The sequence below is a fragment of the Oncorhynchus keta genome, chromosome 34 (assembly GCF_023373465.1).
Source record: "Oncorhynchus keta strain PuntledgeMale-10-30-2019 chromosome 34, Oket_V2, whole genome shotgun sequence".
Classification (NCBI taxonomy): Eukaryota; Metazoa; Chordata; class Actinopteri; order Salmoniformes; family Salmonidae; genus Oncorhynchus; species Oncorhynchus keta.
Window position 1 is genome coordinate 67,130,300 of NC_068454.1, and position 20,242 is coordinate 67,150,541.

General features: G+C 48.4%; 1 protein-coding gene across 16 annotated transcripts in view; it reads left to right on the forward strand.

Annotated features, from left to right (window-relative positions):
• LOC118373995 (regulating synaptic membrane exocytosis protein 2-like) overlaps positions 1 to 20,242 on the forward strand; it is a 257,928-nt gene that overhangs the window by 158,092 nt on the left and 79,594 nt on the right. For 5 of the 16 annotated variants that reach the window (XM_052494502.1, XM_052494503.1, XM_052494506.1 and 2 more), the window contains 7 exons: positions 482 to 612; positions 1,075 to 1,267; positions 1,906 to 2,065; positions 2,366 to 2,392; positions 5,047 to 5,115; positions 8,339 to 8,477; positions 8,808 to 8,915. In XM_052494502.1, coding sequence (XP_052350462.1) covers positions 482 to 612; positions 1,075 to 1,267; positions 1,906 to 2,065; positions 2,366 to 2,392; positions 5,047 to 5,115; positions 8,339 to 8,477; positions 8,808 to 8,915 — 827 coding nt within the window. Of the gene's footprint in view, positions 1 to 481; positions 613 to 1,074; positions 1,268 to 1,905; positions 2,066 to 2,365; positions 2,393 to 5,046; positions 5,116 to 8,338; positions 8,478 to 8,807; positions 8,916 to 11,460; positions 11,527 to 20,242 lie in introns of all 16 variants that reach the window. The other 11 variants (XM_052494518.1, XM_052494507.1, XM_052494519.1 and 8 more) reach the window with 4 other exon arrangements.

The following is a 20,242-nucleotide window of genomic DNA, read 5'->3' on the forward strand; positions in this document are numbered from 1 at the left end:
CAGGAGATGTACTGGTTGTGCAGGTTTTAACTCCAGCCCTGCTCAAATCTAACACAATCCAGTGATTTTACTAATTTTATTTATTTTTATTTTACCTTTATTTTACGAGGCAAGTCAGTTAAGAACAAATTCTTATTTTCAATGACGGCCTAGGAACAGTGGGTTAACTGCCTGTTCAAGGGCAGAACGACAGATTTTGTACCTTGTCAGCTCGGGGATTTGAACTTGCAACCTTTCGGTTACTAGTCCAATGCTCTAACCACTAGGCTACCCTAATTAGCTGCTCACCATGCAGGACCTTGATTCGCTGAATCAAGTGTGTTTGTTAGTTAATATAGAGCAGGGCTGGTGCTAAACCCTGCACACCCAGTAGCTCTCCAAGTGGAGGGTTATGAGGTCACCCTGATATAGAGCCCCCCCCCCCCCTCCATCCCTACTGGCAGCCCAGTGACCATGTGTCCCTGTTCTATCCCACCCATAGGTCAAACTGTGGTATGACAAAGTGGGCCATCAGCTAATAGTCACCATCCTGGGAGCCAAGGACCTGCCTTCTCGGGAAGATGGCCGCCCCAGGAACCCTTACGTCAAAATCTACTTCCTCCCTGACAGAAGGTAAGAGTAGAGACAGTAACTACAGAATGATCTAGCTAGCATCATTTCACTTCATTCTATCCACAGCCATTTCTTAGTGGCTTGACCTATCCTCCAATATCCTAAAGTTGCCATTGGTTGATTGATACAGATTTGGGCACTCGCATAATAGTCTCACTGAATGTTGACTTTATGGTAAGAATGTCTTTGGTTTTATTTACCTATATATTTTTTTCTTCTGGTAATTGAATTTGGGGTCATGTCACATTGCATTTAATCTGCTACCGTCACAAAGATCATCATGTGATCACATTGACCTACACCTTCACTGCGCTCAGAGAACCCCTTCTCAGACACATGGAAGTAATGATAGAAAGTTGAACAGGGCTCCAACATGACGCTCCCTCCCCAGCTCATCCCATTGTCCTGTGCTGTGTTGACCTGTTCGGGAGTCTTTTCTACCATGGTTGTAAATAAAAACAGTTTGAATTATTGTTCCTCCAGCGACAAAAGCAAGAGGAGAACAAAAACGGTAAAGAAATCCTTAGAGCCCAAATGGAACCAGACCTTTATGTATTCTCCTGTGCACCGGCGGGAGTTCCGTGAGCGCATGTTGGAGATCACCCTGTGGGACCAGGCCAGGGTCAGGGAGGAGGAAAGCCAGTTCCTGGGAGAGGTAAGCCCATCCATCTATTTTTCCCCCTCATAGTTTTCTATTGTTTTCTGGACAGAGACAGTCAGAAGGTAGAAAGAAAGACAGGTACAGAGGGACACGGAGACAAGGGGCTGAGGCTATATTTGTAACAAGAGTCGGCAGCGCCACCACTTAACCAGACTCAGGCACTCATCCGTCTCTGATATAATACCAAACATACCCATCCAGTCAGGATTTGGACAGTAACTCTGATAGCTCAACTAATCCTACCAATAGGGTCAAGCTCTTGATAAAACCCTACATTCCATAGGAAGGATGATAGGCTACTGGGGGTTGATGTGATGCTTACTGTAACATCACCACATACTCACATACTCTGCCCTCACTGTCAATAAGGTTGCAGAATTCTGGTAACTTTCCCAGAACTCCCAGGTCATACAGAAATCCTCCCGGTTGGAGGGAAAAAGCAGGAAATCCAGAATCTTCCAATCAGGATTGCTGGAAAACCTTATTTAAAAAATGATGTCGGGCCATGCCTGAGGAGGTCTTGATCTGCTCTGGAATGAGTCCAGTTAGCAGTGGCTAGTGTATTGAGGAGTGTGTGTGGTGTGTGTGTGTGTGTGTGTGTGTGTAGTGACGCTGGTGTGTTTCTCCTTTAGATACTGATAGAGCTGGAGACAGCCCTGCTGGATGATGAGCCTCACTGGTACAAGCTGCAGACCCACGACGTGTCCTCCATGCCCCTCCCCCGCGCCTCACCCAACCCCCAGCGCAGACAGCTCCACGGAGAGAGCCCCACGAGGAGGCTACCCATACAGAGTAGGTTACCCCTCTGCCCTAACATCCATAACCTGTATACTAGTCTATACTAGAACAGTGTAGGAAAGCTCCTGTCTGTTCGAACCCCAAACCTCAGGATAGGGAATGAGACATGAGTGTCGAACCAACCGTTCATCTGATGATTTTGAAAAGCCAGTATGACGGCTGGCAGGTGCCCTGTTACCAACTGTCTTTGCCTGTCTGCAAAAGCCTGAATGATTTATGAAGTATTTATTACTGTTAGTATGTTCATATGGTGTTTGTTTTCTTATCCCTCTCAACTCAACCTGATACTTACAGACAAGGGGCCATATTCGTACAATTCAGGTAACGGCCCCCGTTTGTTGTTCCACGCTGCTCTCTCCACTGAGCTCTCTCTCCACTGAGCTCTGTCTCCACTGAGCTCTCTCTCCACTGAGCTCTCTCTCCACTGAGCTCTCTCTCCACTGAGCTCTCTCTCCACTGAGCTCTCTCTCCACTGAGCTCTCTCTCCACTGAGCTCTGTCTCCACTGAGCTCTCTCTCCACTGAGCTCTCTCTCCACTGAGCTCTCTCTCCACTGAGCTCTCTCTCCACTGAGCTCTCTCTCCACTGAGCTCTCTCTCCACTGAGCTCTCTCTCCACTGAGCTCTCTCTCCACTGAGCTCTGTCTCCACTGAGCTCTCTCTCCACTGAGCTCTGTCTCCACTGAGCTCTCTCTCCACTGAGCTCTCTCTCCACTGAGCTCTCTCTCCACTGAGCTCTCTCTCCACTGAGCTCTCTCTCCACTGAGCTCTGTCTCCACTGAGCTCTCTCTCCACTGAGCTCTCTCTCCACTGAGCTCTCTCTCCACTGAGCTCTCTCTCCACTGAGCTCTCTCTCCACTGAGCTCTCTCTCCACTGAGCTCTGTCTCCACTGAGCTCTGTTTCCACTGAGCTCTGTCTCCACTGAGCTCTCTCTCCACTGAGCTCTCTCTCCACTGAGCTCTCTCTCCACTGAGCTCTGTCTCCACTGAGCTCTCTCTCCACTGAGCTCTCTCTCCACTGAGCTCTCTCTCCGCTCTGTCTCCACTGAGCTCTCTCTCCACTGAGCTCTCTCTCCACTGAGCTCTCTCTCCACTGAGCTCTCTCTCCACTCAGTGTTGCTGTTCATAAGAAGACTGTCTCTCCCCTCTGCTTCAGTCCTATTGTACTGTGCTCTATCTCCAAAGTGTTCTCTCACTCCACTCCTCCATTAGCTGTCCCACAATTCCCTTTGATTCTCGCTATGCTCCCTCTCCGCTCCACCGCAGTCCTTAAACAAGATGGCTGGTCAGTCTCGACCCGGCAGGTTTATGTTTCCCAGTCCAGATCCTGGTGATTTAGCTTTGTCCACTCCTCTGTTTGTCATTTGAATATGTTGACCACTTGTTTTCCCAGTGCAATGCATTGTCTCATCTTCTGCCCTATGCCAACACTTTCCTTTTGAAAAACATTATGATAATTGTGCTGGTTTTTGCTCTTCTTCTCCTCTGCTTGTGTCTGTGTCTGTGTCTGTTGTGTCTGTGTCTGTTGTGTCTGTTGGGTGTGAACTTGTATTTGCACTTGACTTGACATATTTCTATTGTACGTAACCTGCACATGTATTTCCAATGTTAAGGCTTGAGATTAGCTGGGACAATTTTTACGGGGCATCTGTGTGTGTGTGAGGTGAAAGAGCTGACCGCTCTAAAACAAGAGCGTTAAAACAGTTTCAGCCCTTCTGAGACGTGAGGGAGCGAGAGAGAGAGGCTGAGAGAGCGGCTGCCAGAAAAAGAGAGTCAGAGAGAGGCTGAGAGAGCGGCTACCAGAAAAAGAGAGGCAGAGAAAGGCTGAGAGAGCGGCTGCCAGAAAAAGAGAGGCAGAGAAAGGCTGAGAGAGCGGCTGCCAGAAAAAGAGAGGCAGAGAAAGGCTGAGAGAGCGGCTGCCATAAAAAGAGAGGCAAAGAAAGGCTGAGAGAGCGGCTGCCAGAAAAAGAGAGGCAGAGAAAGGCTGAGAGCGGCTGCCAGAAAAAGAGAGGCAGAGAAAGGCTGAGAGAGCGGCTGCCAGAAAAAGAGAGGCAGAGAAAGGCTGAGAGAGCGGCTGCCAAAAAAAGAGAGGCAGAAAGAGGCTGAGAGAGAGAGGCTGCCAGAAAAAGATAGGCAATGAGAGACAGAGAAAGGCTGAGAGAGCGGCTGCCAGAAAAAGAGAGGCAGAGAAAGGCTGAGACAGCGGCTGCCAGAAAAAGAGAGGCAGAGAAAGGCTGAGAGAACGGCTGCCAGAATGCAGCACTTGTCATTTCTGTAAAAGCCCAAGTGTCCAGTTGATTTAAGTTGACTGAACAGTGAATAAGTCAGAAAAAGCAACTGAGTGAGAGAGGGGACGACTCGGAAAGAGGGATGAGGGAGGGAGTAGTTCTGAAACGGTGGAGACGGTAGAATACCTCTCAGACTCCATCTTCAGATGTACATTGAATGATTGAAATGTCAATTCAAAGCGCCACCGTGAAAACATGGAAGCTATTGCCAATTAGGCTCGATGGAGAGGACCACACGATGTTGTTTACATCACATCCAACATCATGTCTCACACCAGCTATATGTTACAGTTGTTCTCTTTAAATTAGACTTTATATCACACTAAAATAGGCAGCTCCGACGTTGGTGGGGAAAATCAGAAGAGTCAGACAGTATACTGCAGAGTAAATGTAGGTCTTGGTTGTATGTGCTGTTTATAAAGTGTGGCCAGTGATGATCAATGTAAGAACATGACTTTGAGATACAATATAATACTGTTTAATAGTGTTCTCAAAATAAATAGTGTTCTATTTCTGTGTCTGCTGCTTTTCCTGTCTATGTCCAGGACTGGGGCATTGGTCTAGAACAACTGGACAACACTGGTGACAGCTAGGCCACAGAGCCATGGTCTGACCAGGGGAAGAGGACAGACCCTGGAGTAAACTAACCTCTATCCTTCCCTTCTCTCCTTTCTCCATTTCTCCTCCAGGATCTCAGAGAATCAGTGACAGTGAGATCTCTGACTATGACTGTGAAGACGGTGTTGGTGTAGTGTCAGGTAATATACTACACACATGAATAGTAATCAGTATAATGTCGATGCAGATAACTCAGGGGTAAACAGTACATGAACATACAGCTAGCTGTATGTATGTCAATGTACTGTACTGGATCATGTGATGTTTTAAAAGAAGGTAGCTAGCTAAGATACTGCAGCAGCTCTACAAGGAGCAGTGAGTTTCTTCTCCTTCCCTCTGCGCTACAGTAACTAGCTGCTCTCCTCGACACAGGCAGCAGACGCCCACGCTAGTCTCAGCCTGCCACTGCTGCACATCAAATGAGAGGCTGTTGCCAGAGAGAGAGAGAGAGTAGATTACTGTAGCAGTCCAGGCAGCACACAGACAGCTGTGTGTGTGTGTGCGTGTGTGTGCGTGTGCGTGTGTGTGTGCGTGCGTGTGTGTGTGCATGTGTGCGTGTATGTGCGTGTGTGTGCGTGTGTGCGTGTATGTGTGCATGTGTGTGTGTGTGCGTGTGTGCGTGCGTTTGTGTGTGCGTGTATGTGCGCGTGTGTGTGTGTGTGCGTGCGTGCGTGCGTGCGTGCGTGTGTGTGTGTGCGTGTGCGTGTGTGTGTGTGCGTGCGTGTGTGTGTAATAGATGAGGAGGAAACCCTGCCACCTCTGTAACATTCTCATCAGTCCCTCTCTCACATCACAGCCTCCTCTCTAACATCACAGCCTCCTCTCTCACTAAGCCCATAATATCCCTTCACTCAGTGGGAATACCCCTCTCCTCTCTCTCTCATCTTCCCTTGTTTCCCAGAGATCTTTGCTAATCCCCTTTCCTCCTACCTTCTCCATATCAAACTACTGATATTATACTAAGGGAGAAGAGATGATAACTATTCACAGGAATAATAGATTGATTGTTTTTTTGAATTGGGATGTCACCGCTGTGGTTGTAACTAGGATAATGCAGTCATTCTTCTCTGCTGGCTCTGTCCTGTTAATTCGGATCCGAGCTTCTCTCCTCTATACACAGTATATATGCTTAACACACAGTTTCTAGTCATGTGTGACGTGGCTTGTCAAGAGAACCAATGAATTACATTTGGGTTGTGCACGTAAAGCAAGCTGATTGCAGAGCTGGGTGCTTAGTTCCCCCAGTGTTGGGCTGCTGATAGTTGGACTGCAGATGTTAGATAGTGAAATGTAGTGATGTCAGGTGGGTTTAATGTTTCTCTGTTGCCACAATAGTAAATATGTATGACGTGGTGTTATGCAGGACTTGTTTGTGAATCATTTTAACATAATATTCATTCACATAATACTGTCCTTTTTATGTTATCTGGGTTCCTTCTATGTATAATTTGAAGGAATTCAGGTTTCACAATGCTGCAAACTCCCTTTCAAACATATTTGGAAGTGAAAATGTAATGATTTGGAGATCATTGATAGAAGTACCAAACGAAAGTGGCCGTGAAGGTTAACTTTTCCTCTCATATATCATAATGTCTTGTGTTTCCTTCCTAATCCTACCTTTGATTCACTGTTACGTTTAACTCATTTTAATGTGCAATACACTCTATTGAATATTAACCAAGGATAATGGTGCAAAACATTGAACTTTGACCTTAATCATGCTTCCTGGCCATGGATTATTATTGAATAATGATAATCATTCAAGTTCGATGGACTAATCAGTCTAGCAGGGAGAAGTCATTATAATGTTTCTGATTTTTGAAAGCTATTTTCATGTTTAATGCAAAAATGTTAACCGCAATGACTTGAATCACATGAACATTGAGTTGAGACCAAGCCCTCATTTATTTGAATATAGAGAGCCTCAGCATTTTGAAAATGTGAAAGCCACCAACCATTATGCCACTGTGTGCAACTTCTGAAAAGTTTGAAAGAATCCTCTGAAAATAAATGTTGCTGTTGACAGTTTTTTTTGCAGCAGTGTGTATGGTCAATAGGGAGGAAAGGTTTTAGCCTGGTACCAGATCAGTTTGTGCTGCCTTGCCAACTAGACAAGACAGTACACACAGATCTGGGACCAGGTTAGAGAGGCTGCGCTCAGAACGATGAGTCTTTCTCTGAATGACTCCTGACATCACTCTCTCTCTCTGTTTCTCTATCTGGTTCTCTCTCTGTATCTCTCTTTTTCTCTCTGTTTCTGTCTCTCTGTTTCTCTCTCTCTTTCTCTCTGTTTGTCTCTATATTTCTCTCTGTTTCTCTCTCTCTTTCTCTCTGTTTGTCTCTATTTCTCTCTCTGTATCCCTGTTTCTCTCTCTGTATCTCTGTTTGTCTCTATTTCTCTCTCTGTTTCTCTCTCTGTATCCCTGTTTCTCTCTCTGTATCTCTGTTTGTCTCTATATTTCTCTCTCTGTTTCTCACTCTGTCTCTCTGTTTCTCTCTCTCTTTCTCTCTGTTTGTCTCTGTATCTCTGTTTCTCTCTCTCTTTCTCTATGCTTCTGTCTCTGTATCTCTGTTTCTCTCTCTCTTTCTCTATGCTTCTGTCTCTGTATCTCTGTTTCTCTCTCTCTTTCTCTATGCTTCTGTCTCTGTATCTCTGTTTCTCTCTCTCTTTCTCTATGCTTCTGTCTCTGTATCTCTGTTTCTCTCTCTCTTTCTCTATGCTTCTGTCTCTGTATCTCTGTTTCTCTCTCTCTTTCTCTATGCTTCTGTCTCTGTATCTCTGTTTCTCTCTCTTTCTCTATGCTTCTGTCTCTGTATCTCTGTTTCTCTCTCTCTTTCTCTCTGTTTGTCTCTGTTTCTCACTCTGTCTCTCTGTTTCTCTCTCTCTTTCTCTCTGTTTGTCTCTATATTTCTCTCTCTGTTTCTCTCTCTCTTTTTCTCTCTGTTTCTCTCTCTGTATCTCTGTTTCTCTCTCTCTGTATCTCTGTTTCTCTCTCTCTTTCTCTCTGTTTGTCTCTATATTTCTCTATCTGTTTCTCTCTCTCTGTTTCTCTCTCTGTATCTCTGTTTCTCTCTCTTTCTCTATGCTTCTGTCTCTCTCTCTTTTTCTCTCTGTTTCTCTTTCTGTCTCTCTCTGTTTCTCTCTCTCTCTCTCTTTTTCTCTCTGTTTCTCTCTCTGTATCTCTGTTTTTCTCTCTCTTTTTCTCTCTCTGTATCTCTGTTTTTCTCTCTCTGTATCTCTGTATCTCTGTTTCTCTCTCTCTTTCTCTATGCTTCTGTCTCTCTCTGTTTCTCTTTCTGTCTCTCTCTGTATCTCTGTTTCTCTCTGCCTCTCTCTTTCCCCCTCTCTCTCTGTCTCTCCAGACTACCGGCAGAACGGCAGGGACCTACATAGTTCCACGTTGTCTGTCCCCGAGCAGGCGATGTCATCCAACCACTGCTCGCGGTCGGCAGACATGAACCGGGCGCGGTCACGGTCCCCCAGTGTCCCCCCTCCACAGAGGTAACTCCCCCATCTCACTTGTCCCCCGTCCAGCCCAGCATCCCAAGTTGTATCCCTTCCTCAAAAAAAGTTTGTGCCAAACTGCACCACAATGGGAACTGAGAACCTCAACTGATATCAGAGGTTGTCCTTTAAGCGGTATCTCTGTGATAGTTGTCTTGATAGTAGAACGTTTAACCCATATAAACAATACTGGGATCTCACTCACACTGACAGTGGTTGCATTAAGGTGAGTAGGTGCATCCCCGAGCCACTAGGGGACACTGTGGGGAGTTTGTACTGTGACTGTACCGTACTAGGGGGGTGATCCAGTGATTCTGTTGTGTACAGCAGAAGCCTGGACCCCGGCTATGACATTGACCCCGCCTCGTCTCAGTACAGCTCCTCCAGTAGAGTGGACCGGCGCAGTGTGTCCGATGACCACCACTCACCTGACAGGTAGATACCCCTGTCTCACACAGCTTGACACAGCCTAACACAGCCCCACACAACCTCACACAGCCTCACACACCAGCTGCTGCAGACAACACAACCAACTGCGACTGACAGGGTTAAAAACCCGGGTTGTCTGCGAGCCACAAGACTGTGTAACTGTTAGACCTCTGAGCTAAAGCCTAGGCATTAGCTCAGGAGCTAACCCAAATGTTCAGGTCTCAGGCACTGTTACTAATCACATGAGCTTGGTTTCACTGAACTGCCTCCGTTACACAACCTTACACCTGTTTAATCCCCCTGATGCTTTCACACCTACAACTGCTATACGGATGTCTCACCTAGTGCTCACAAGTCAACCTGTCCCTTTCCCCAAACTGTCCCTTTCCCCAACCTGTCCCTTTCCCCAACCTGTCCATTTCCCCAACCTGTCCATTTCCCCAACCCGTCCCTTTCCCCAACCTGTCCCTTTCCCCAACCTGTCCATTTCTCCAACCTGTCCATTTGCCCAACCTGTCCATTTCCCCAACCTGTCCATTTCCCCAACCCGTCCCTTTCCCCAACCTGTCCATTTCCTTAACCTGTCCCTTTCCCCAACCTGTCCATTTCCCCAACCCGTCCCTTTCCCCAACCTGTCCATTTCCTTAACCTGTCCCTTTCCCCAACCTGTCCATTTCCCCAACCCGTCCCTTTCCCCAACCTGTCCATTTCCCCAACCTGTCCCTTTCCCCAACCTGTCCCTTTCCCCAACCTGTCCATTTCCCCAACCCGTCCCTTTCCCCAACCTGTCCATTTCCTTAACCTGTCCATTTCCTTAACCTGTCCCTTTCCCCAACCTGTCCCTTTCCCCAACCTGTCCCTTTCCCCAACCTGTCCCTTTTCCAAGAACTCCAATCTCCTCTCTGATGTTCTGCATTAGGTGGATCTTTAACTAACCTCTTCTCTCCTTTGTGTTCAAATCGTGTTGCCTTATGAATACTGAGAGGGGATAATTAACTCCGGTGCTCAGACTCATTAGAATCAACAACTGTATCCCAAATGGCACCCTATTCCCTATAATAGTATACGACTTTTGAACATGGCTCATAGGTTCAAGTTTCAAGTTTTATTAGTCGTAACGGGATACACATGGTATACACCGTCCACCGTCTCCACAGCAACAATAACAAATAAGAAAAGATAAGCATAGGGCTCTGGTCAAAAGTAGTGCACAATGTAGGGAATAGGGTGCCATTTGTGACACATCCTGTGTTTGTGTTGTGATGTTCCTTCCTCCACCATACCTGAGACTATAGAAATAGAATCTCTAGAATGGACAACCCCAGTCAAGTTATAACCCATCAGTGTACTGTCAAATTGCTGTGGTCTGAGGGGACTTTCCCATTCTAGTCATGCTGTTTGTTCCGCGATAGCACCAACACCAGCCCAGTGTCTCAGACATACAGCTCAGCCTTGGCACAGTTCTCTTCTCCTTACTTACCCCCTCCCATCATTCAATTAAGTTTATTTGATATTTCTGAGGCGAGGATGGCTGAGGCAGCCTAAATCAGGGCCAGACACAGGAAATGCACTTATCTAGATTGTGTGTGACAGACAGTTGCTCACTAAGACTGTATTTCAGCTTCCCCTTAATCAACTGCTGCTGTTATTTATTGAAAACAGTTGAAAATTAGGAAACAGGAAATGAGTCATGGTGTGCATACCAAATGGCACCCTATGCCCTATAAAGTGCACTACTTTTGACCAGAGCCCTATGGGCCTTATTATTTCATTATTTTGGGGAATTTCAATTTTTTAGAGGTTGTTTTATATTGCCTATGTGTTATTTTGTTTTGAAATCCAACAACACATTAATGTACTTTTGTTTGTTTTTCATTTTATTTTGTAAAGTTATTAACTAATGCAGAAATGAATGTACAGACATTTGGAGAGTTCGGGGGCTAGTCCAACAACATACAGAAACTCCAACAACATTCAGTATCTTACACGGTTTGGATTGAGTCCACTGGGACTGATGTTGGTTTACAGCAGCATGTGTGTTACAGTACAAAACAGTAAATTAGGAGCGCCTCATCATGCATCTCAATGGGCTTTCTAACCTGAGGAAGGACTGCACCAATATCATCTCCTCTTCCATGGCTGTACTCCTCCCTTCTCTCCTCAAACACTGTACTGCCCCCTCTCTCTCTCTTTCCCTCTCTCTCCCTGTGTCTCTCTCTCGCGATCCCTCTCTCCTGTGTCTCTCTCGCTATCTCTCTTGTTCTCTCTCTCTATCTCTCTCTCTCTCTCCCTTTGTCTCTCTCTCGCTATCTCTCTCTCCCGTGTCTGTCTCTCGCTATCTCTCTCGATCTCTCTCTCCCTGTATCTCTTTCTCACTCTCGCTCTCTCTCTCTCACCCTGTGTCTCTCTCTCGCTATATCTCTCTCTCCCTGTTTCTCTCTCTCTCCTCGTGTCTCTCTCTCGCCCCGTGTGTATCTCACTCTCTCTCTTTCTCCCTCCCCATTCAGCCCCATTCAACCATGTCTCTGTTCTCTCCCTTCATGTCTCGCAGCCATTTTCTCACCCTACCTCGATCCAGACGCTGTCAACCTAGTGATGATCATCAGAAGGAACCCAGGTAGACTCTTACCTGACAGTGCATGTTCCTCCCTCCATCACACCCTCCACTTCACCCCCTGTCTGTCTGTAGGAAGCTGCTGGCCCATGAAGCTTCAAGCCTGTGTTGGTTTAATGTCAATGGCGCACAAACCTATCCACTTCACATCCCAAGCCAATGCCATTGACGACACAACGTGTGGTGTGGTGGGGTGTGGTGTGGTGTGGGCTGGGCAGCCAGGTATATATTTCTCCCTTCCCAGACAAATATACTTTATATGCATAAGTGTAGTGTGTGGCCTTTTGTAGTCAGTAGAATGAAACAGGTGGGCCACTCCATGGCCCATATACTCAGAAAGAAAAGGTGCTATCTAGAACCTAAAAGAGTTCTTCTGCTGTCCCCATAGGAGAACCTTTTGAAGAAACCTTTTTGGTTCCAGGTAGAACCCTTTTGGTTCCAGGTAGAAACCTTTTTGGTTCCAGGTAGAACCCTTTTGGTTCCAGGTAGCACCCTTTCCCCAGAGGATTCTATATGGAACCAAAAGATACAGAATCAGGATCACTCCTCATTTCGGCTTCATAAACACATACATTTCCTCTCTCCACATACTTTTCATGCATTTTCCAAAGTTTCATCATTGATTACGTATCTTTATTGGTAGACAAATACATAGCCCGCTATTTGTTATTTTCGATTGTACCCTGAGATATACCTCAAAGAAACTGGCCTGTCAATAGTCTGAAATGGATGTGTCCTGTTGTTTTTTCTGTTTGTGAAGAGTTGTCCAGCAGAGGCAGTTCCCCTGCCCAGTGCCCACCCTGTGTTGTACCACTGTATATATCACTATATGAATCCTATATATCTGATATGCACTCTTTATGGTGGCTACCCATCCACAGCGGTCAAGGTGGATGTTGTGTTTGGATCAAACCACAAGAGAATAGTAGAGGTACAGAGAGTTGGTGTGCCCCCATCAACTGTCCCCTTAACAGTCTACAGAGAGTTGGTGCGCCCCCATCAACGGTTCCCTTAACAGCCTACAGAGAGTTGGTACGCCCCCATCAACGGTTCCCTTAACAGCCTACAGAGAGTTGGTGCACCCCTATCAACTGTCCCCTTAACAGTCTACAGAGAGTTGGTACGCCCCATCAACGGTTCCCTTAACAGCCTACAGAGAGTTGGTGTGCCCCCATCAACTGTCCCCTTAACAGTCTACAGAGAGTTGGTGCGCCCCCATCAACTGTCCCCTTAACAGCCTACAGAGAGTTGGTACGCCCCATCAACTGTCCCCTTAACAGCCTACAGAGAGTTGGTGTGCCCCCATCAACTGTCCCCTTAACAGTCTACAGAGAGTTGGTGCGCCCCCATCAACGGTTCCCTTAACAGCCTACAGAGAGTTGGTACGCCCCCATCAACGGTTCCCTTAACAGCCTACAGAGAGTTGGTACGCCCCCATCAACTGTCCCCTTAACAGTCTACAGAGTTGGTGCGCCCCCATCAACGGTTCCCTTAACAGCCTACAGAGAGTTGGTGCGCCCCCATCAACTGTCCCCAACAGTCTGCAGACAGTTGGTGTGCCCCTATCAAATGTCCCCTTAACAGTCTACAGAGAGTTGGTGCGCCCCCATCAACTGTCCCCAACAGTCTGCAGACAGTTGGTGTGCCCCTATCAAATGTCCCCTTAACAGTCTACAGAGAGTTGGTGCGCCCCCATCAACTGTCCCCTTAACAGTCTACAGAGTTGGTGCGCCCCCATCAACTGTCCTCTTAACAGTCTACAGAGTTGGTGCGCCTTCATCAACTGTCCCCTTAACAGTCTACAGAGTTGGTGCGCCTTCATCAACTGTCCCCTTAACAGTCTACAGAGTTGGTGCGCCCCCATCAACTGTCCCCTTAACAGTCTACAGAGTTGGTGCGCCTTCATCAACTGTCCCCTTAACAGTCTACAGAGTTGGTGCGCCTTCATCAACTATCCCCTTAACAGTCTACAGAGAGTTGGTGCGCCCCCATCAACTGTCCCCTTAACAGTCTACAGAGAGTTGGTGCGCCCCCATCAACTGTCCCCTTAACAGCCTACAGAGAGTTGGTGCGCCCCCATCAACTGTCCCCTTAACAGCCTACAGAGAGTTGGTGCGCCCCCATCAACTGTCCCCTTAACAGTCTACAGAGAGTTGGTGCGCCCCCATCAACTGTCCCCTTAACAGTCTACAGAGTTGGTACGCCCCCATCAACTGTCCCCTTAAGTCGACAGAGTTGGTGCGCCCCCATCAACTGTCCTCTTAACAGTCTACAGAGTTGGTGCGCCTTCATCAACTGTCCCCTTAACAGTCTACAGAGTTGGTGCGCCTTCATCAACTATCCCCTTAATAGTCTACAGAGAGTTGGTGCGCCCCATCAACTGTCCCCTTAACAGTCTACAGAGAGTTGGTGCGCCCCATCAACTGTCCCTTTAACAGCCTACAGAGAGTTGGTGCGCCCCCATCAACTGTCCCCTTAACAGCCTACAGAGAGTTGGTGCGCCCCATCAACTGTCCCCTTAACAGTCTACAGAGTTGGTGCGCCCCATCAACTGTCCCCTTAACAGCCTACAGAGAGTTGGTGCGCCCCATCAACTGTCCCCTTAACAGTCTACAGAGTTGGTGCGCCTTCATCAACTGTCCCTTAACAGTCTACAGAGTTGGTGTGCCCGCATCAACTGTCCCCTTAACAGTCTACAGAGTTGGTGCGCCCCCATCAACTGTCCCCTTAACAGTCTACAGAGTTGGTGCACCCCCATCAACTGTCCCCTTAACAGTCTACAGAGTTGGTGCGCCCCATCAACTGTCCCCTTAACAGTCTACAGAGAGTTGGTGCGCCCCTATCAAATGTCCCCTTAACAGTCTACAGAGTTGGTGCGCCCCCATCAACTGTCCCCTTAACAGTCTACAGAGTTGGTGCGCCCTATCAACTGTCCCCTTAACAGTCTACAGAGAGTTGGTGCGCCCCATCAACTGTCCCCTTAACAGTCTACAGAGTTGGTGCGCCTTCATCAACTGTCCTCTTAACAGTCTACAGAGTTGGTGCGCCCCATCAACTGTCCCCTTAACAGTCTACAGAGTTGGTGCGCCCCCATCAACTGTCCCCTTAACAGTCGACAGAGTTGGTGCGCCCCATCAACTGTCCCCTTAACAGTCTACAGAGAGTTGGTGCGCCCCCATCAACTGTCCCCTTAACAGTCTACAGAGAGTTGGTGCGCCCCCATCAACTGTCCCCTTAACAGTCTACAGAGAGTTGGTGCGCCTCCATCAACTGTCCCCTTAACAGTCTACAGAGAGTTGGTGCGCCCCCATCAACTGTCCCCTTAACAGTCTACAGAGTTGGTGTGCCCCCATCAACTGTCCCCTTAACAGTCTACAGAGTGTTTGTGCACCCCTATCAACTGTCCCCTTAACAGTCTACAGAGAGTTGGTGCACCCCTATCAACTGTCCCCTTAACAGTCTACAGAGAGTTGGTGCACCCCTATCAACTGTCCCCTTAACAGTTTACAGAGAGTTGGTGCACCCCTATCAACTGTCCCCTTAACAGTCTACAGAGAGTTGGTGCGCCCCCATCAACTGTCCCCTTAACAGTCTACAGAGAGTTGGTGCGCCCCCATCAACTGTCCCCTTAACAGTCTACAGAGTTGGTGTGCCCCCATCAACTGTCCCCTTAAGTCGACAGAGTTGGTGCGCCCCCATCAACTGTCCTCTTAACAGTCTACAGAGTTGGTGCGTCTTCATCAACTGTCCCCTTAACAGTCTACAGAGAGTTGGTCCACCCCTATCAACTGTACCCTTAACAGTCTACAGAGAGTTGGTGCGCCCCCATCAACTGTCCCCTTAACAGTCTACAGAGAGTTGGTGCGCCCCCATCAACTGTCCCCTTAACAGTCTACAGAGTTGGTGTGCCCCCATCAACTGTCCCCTTAACAGTCTACAGAGAGTTGGTGCGCCCCCATCAACTGTCCCCTTAACAGTCTACAGAGTTGGTGTGCCCCCATCAACTGTCCCCTTAACAGCCTACAGAGAGTTGGTGCGCCCCCATTTACTGTCCCCTTAACAGTCTACAGAGAGTTGGTGCGCCCCCATCAACTGTCCCCTTAACAGACTACAGAGAGTTGGTGCGCCCCCATCAACTGTCCCCTTAACAGTCTACAGAGTTGGTGTGCCCCCATCAACTGTCCCCTTAAGTCGACAGAGTTGGTGCGCCCCCATCAACTGTCCCCTTAACAGTCTACAGAGTTGGTGCGCCTTCATCAACTATCCCCTTAACAGTCTACAGAGAGTTGGTGCGCCCCCATCAACTGTCCCCTTAACAGTCTACAGAGAGTTGGTGCGCCCCCATCAACTGTCCCCTTAACAGCCTACAGAGTTGGTGCGCCCCCATCAACTGTCCTCTTAACAGTCTACAGAGAGTTGGTGCGCCCCCATCAACTGTCCCCTTAACAGTCTACAGAGAGTTGGTGCGCCCCCATCAACTGTCCCCTTAACAGTCTACAGAGTTGGTGCGCCCCCATCAACTGTCCCCTTAACAGTCTACAGAGTTGGTGCGCCCCCATCAACTGTCCCCTTAACAGTCTACAGAGTTGGTGCGCCCCCATCAACTGTCCCCTTAACAGTCTACAGAGTTGGTGCGCCTCCATCAACTGTCCCCTTAACAGTCTACAGAGTTGGTGCGCCCCCATCAACTGTCCCCTTAACAGTCTACAGAGTTGGTGCGCCCCCATCAACTGTCCCCTTAACAGTCTACAGAGTGTTTGTGCACCCCTATCAACTGTCCCCTTAACAGTCTACAGAGAGTTGGTGCACCCCTATCAACTGTCCCCTTAACAGTCTACAGAGAGTTGGTGCACCCCTATCAACTGTCCCCTTAACAGTCTACAGAGAGTTGGTGCACCCCTATCAACTGTCCCCTTAACAGTCTACAGAGAGTTGGTGCGCCCCCATCAACTGTCCCCTTAACAGTCTACAGAGAGTTGGTGCGCCCCCATCAACTGTCCCCTTAACAGTCCACAGAGTTGGTGCGCCTTCATCAACTGTCCCCTTAACAGTCTACAGAGTTGGTGTGCCCCCATCAACTGTCCCCTTAACAGCCTACAGAGAGTTGGTGCGCCCCCATTTACTGTCCCCTTAACAGTCTACAGAGAGTTGGTGCGCCCCCATCAACTGTCCCCTTAACAGTCTACAGAGAGTTGGTGCGCCTTCATCAACTGTCCCCTTAATAGTCTACAGAGTTGGTGCGCCCCCATCAACTGTCCCCTTAACAGTCTACAGAGTTGGTGCGCCTTCATCAACTGTCCCCTTAACAGTCTACAGAGTTGGTGAGCCCCCATCAACTGTCCTCTTAACAGTCTACAGAGTTGGTGCGCCCCCATCAACTGTCCTCTTAACAGTCTACAGAGTTGGTGCGCCCCCATCAACTGTCCTCTTAACAGTCTACAGAGTTGGTGCGCCCCCATCAACTGTCCCCTTAACATTCTACAGAGAGTTTATGCACCCTAATCAACTGTCCCCTTAACAGTCTACAGAGAGTTTATGCGCCCCATCAACTGTCCCCTTAACATTCTACAGAGAGTTTATGCGCCCCTATCAAATGTCCCCTTAACAGTCTACAGAGTTGGTGCGCCCCCATCAACTGTCCCCTTAACAGTCTACAGAGTTGGTGCGCCCCCATCAACTGTCCCCTTAACAGTCTACAGAGTTGGTGCGCCCCCATCAACTGTCCCCTTAACAGTCTACAGAGTTTGTGCGCCCCCATCAACTGTCCCCTTAACAGTCTACAGAGTTGGTACGCCCCCATCAACTGTCCCCTTAACAGTCTACAGAGTTGGTGCGCCCCCATCAACTGTCCCCTTAACAGTCTACAAAGTGTTTGTGCACCCTAATCAACTGTCCCCTTAACAGTCTACAGAGAGTTGGTGCGCCCCCATCAACTGTCCCCTTAACAGTCTACAGAGAGTTGGTGCGCCCCCATCAACAGTCTACAGAGTGTTTGTGCACCCCTATCAACTGTCCCCTTAACAGTCTACAGAGAGTTGGTGCACCCCTATCAACTGTCCCCTTAACAGTCTACAGAGAGTTGGTGCACCCCTATCAACTGTCCCCTTAACAGTCTACAGAGAGTTGGTGCACCCCTATCAACTGTCCCCTTAACAGTCTACAGAGTGTTGGTGCGCCCCATCAACTGTCCCCTTAACAGTCTACAGAGTGTTTGTGCACCCCTATCAACTGTCCCCTTAACAGTCTACAGAGAGTTGGTGCACCCCTATCAACTGTCCCCTTAACAGTCTACAGAGAGTTGGTGCGCCCCCATCAACTGTCCCCTTAACAGTCTACCGAGAGTTGGTGCGCCCCCATCAACTGTCCCCTTAACAGTCGACAGAGAGTTGGTGCACCCCTATCAACTGTCCCCTTAACAGTCTACAGAGAGTTGGTGCGCCCCCATCAACTGTCCCCTTAACAGTCTACAGAGAGTTGGTGCGCCCCCATCAACTGTCCCCTTAACAGTCTACAGAGAGATGGTGTGCCTCCCCCCATCAACTGTCCCCATAACAGTCTACAGAGAGTTGGTGTACTTCCATCAGTTGTCCCCAACTGTCCCCAGGGTCATGTGAAAACCGGGTTCCTTCCACAGGTTCATGACCTTCTCTCTCTCTCTCTGTCCCACCTGACCAACCTGGTATTACGGTATTCTTAAAACACACATTGACTCCCTCTGACCGCTCTCTTTTCGCCAGCCGCAACCACCGCATATCCAACATCAGTCGAGAAGAGGCTGTCAGGTTACTGCGCTCCACTAGGATGTCCCGAGCCCACTCAGAGGGCGCGTACTCCTCCTCTGCTTCCGTCGACTATGACTACAAGAGGTATTCACATTACAGTGTCTCTACGTATATATCCACAGTCAGCCATTTTGTGGGTCTTTTTCTCTGTAGTCGTCTGTATGACATTAAAACATTTTCTATGTGATTGTGAAAGGTGATGAACCCCACGTGATATCCTGGGTGATATCCTGGGTGATATCCTGGGTGATATCTGGTTCAGGAGCATGTCATCACAGCTCTGCTCAAGTTGTGTACTAGACCCATAAACCACACAACTGCCTCCAATTACTGTGTAATATAGAGGCTGCTGCGAGCTCTCGTGTCTCCACATCGGTTGTGACACATGTATCGTCTTCTGTTGCTGTTTTGTTGTCATGCCTACTAGTCTACCATCAGTGGTAAGATGACAAGTTGTGTTTGTGATCATTGGTGTCCTGTTTGTATCTGGGTAAATAAAGGCTGGCTGGTCATTGGTACATCTGATGCTCAGCTCTGCAGGTAATACTGTATAAGGGCTGCATTGAACAAAAGGACACATGTCCTTTTGATGCTGCTGGTGGTAATGGGATGTTTACCTTTCCTTTATTAATGCATGGTTGTCTCTCTAACATTACCTCCACCATCTTGGATGGCCTGGATCATTATCAACAGTGGTTAACTGTATGTCTGCAGTTTGATTTGATCTGGCTCTCTCTGTCTTCAAACCATGTCATTGTCATTGTGATGAAGGCCAATATGGCCGACAGGTCAGTACCAAATGAGTGAAAGATATTTTTATCTGAAGACGAAGGAGAACTGCCTAGCCATTTCTCCATGCTGACTCTGAGGGTCTGTCTGTTTCTCTTCTGTCCTGGACCTGAGTGACTTTCTCTATGCTAAGAGTGCTAAGTATGGGAAGCTCAGCACTGTCCCATGCCCAGGCTGTTCCAGTCCTATGATGGCCTAGGATCAGGCTTAGGTTCCCCCCAAGTGCGTGTGCCAGGCCCAATGTTGTGATGTGCCAGTTCAGTGGGCTGGGCCAAGCCGGGCACTCCCAAAGTCCTTACATAGTGCACTACGTTTGACCAGAGTTCTATGGGCCCTGGTAAAATGTAGTGCACTAAATAGGGAATTGGGTGTAATTTATGCAACGTCACACTCTCAGCACCCCCTGGAGAAATGCTGCAAATAGCTCCTCCTGGGCTCCCATCGCTGCCATCTGGCTGTCAGTCAAAAACCACACGCCGCGCATTGTCTCTCCAGGAGAAAAAAACAATGAGTCGTCAGAACTGAGGCAGCGCAACTGACTTTATTAAAGTGTCACAAAGTTTCCCTGAGCGAGGCCGCGGACCAGATAGCTTCACTCTCTCTGTTTGTAGATTGGCAGGGAGATGAATGGTTCTCACATCCCATGGCAGTAACACAGTCACAGAGGAGAGGAGATGTCCCTTCCACTCCCATTCCAACTGTGTGCCTTCTCTTTCTGCTATAGTCAGAATGATTAGGAGAGAGACAGAGGGAGAGGGAGAAGGGGGAGAGAGAGAAGGGAGACAGAGAGACCGAGAGGGAGAGTCAGAGAGAGAGAGAGGGAGAGACGGAGAGGGAGGGAGAGAGAGAGAGAGGGAGAGACAGAGAGAGAGGGAGAGTCAGAAAAGTGAGAGAGAGACAAAGAGGGAGAGTCAGAGAGAGACAGAGGGAGAGTCAGAGAGAGAGGGAGAGTCAGAGAGAGAGGGAGAGTCAGAGAGAGAGTGAGAGTCAGAAAAGCGTGAGAGAGACAAGAGGGAGAGACAGAGAGGGAGAGTCAGAGAGAGAGGGAGAGTCAGAGAGAGAGGGAGAGTCAGAGGAGCGAGAGAGAGACAGAGGGAGAGTCAGAGAGAGGAGTGGCTCAGAGCCCCGGGCGAGTCGCTGTGGCCCGT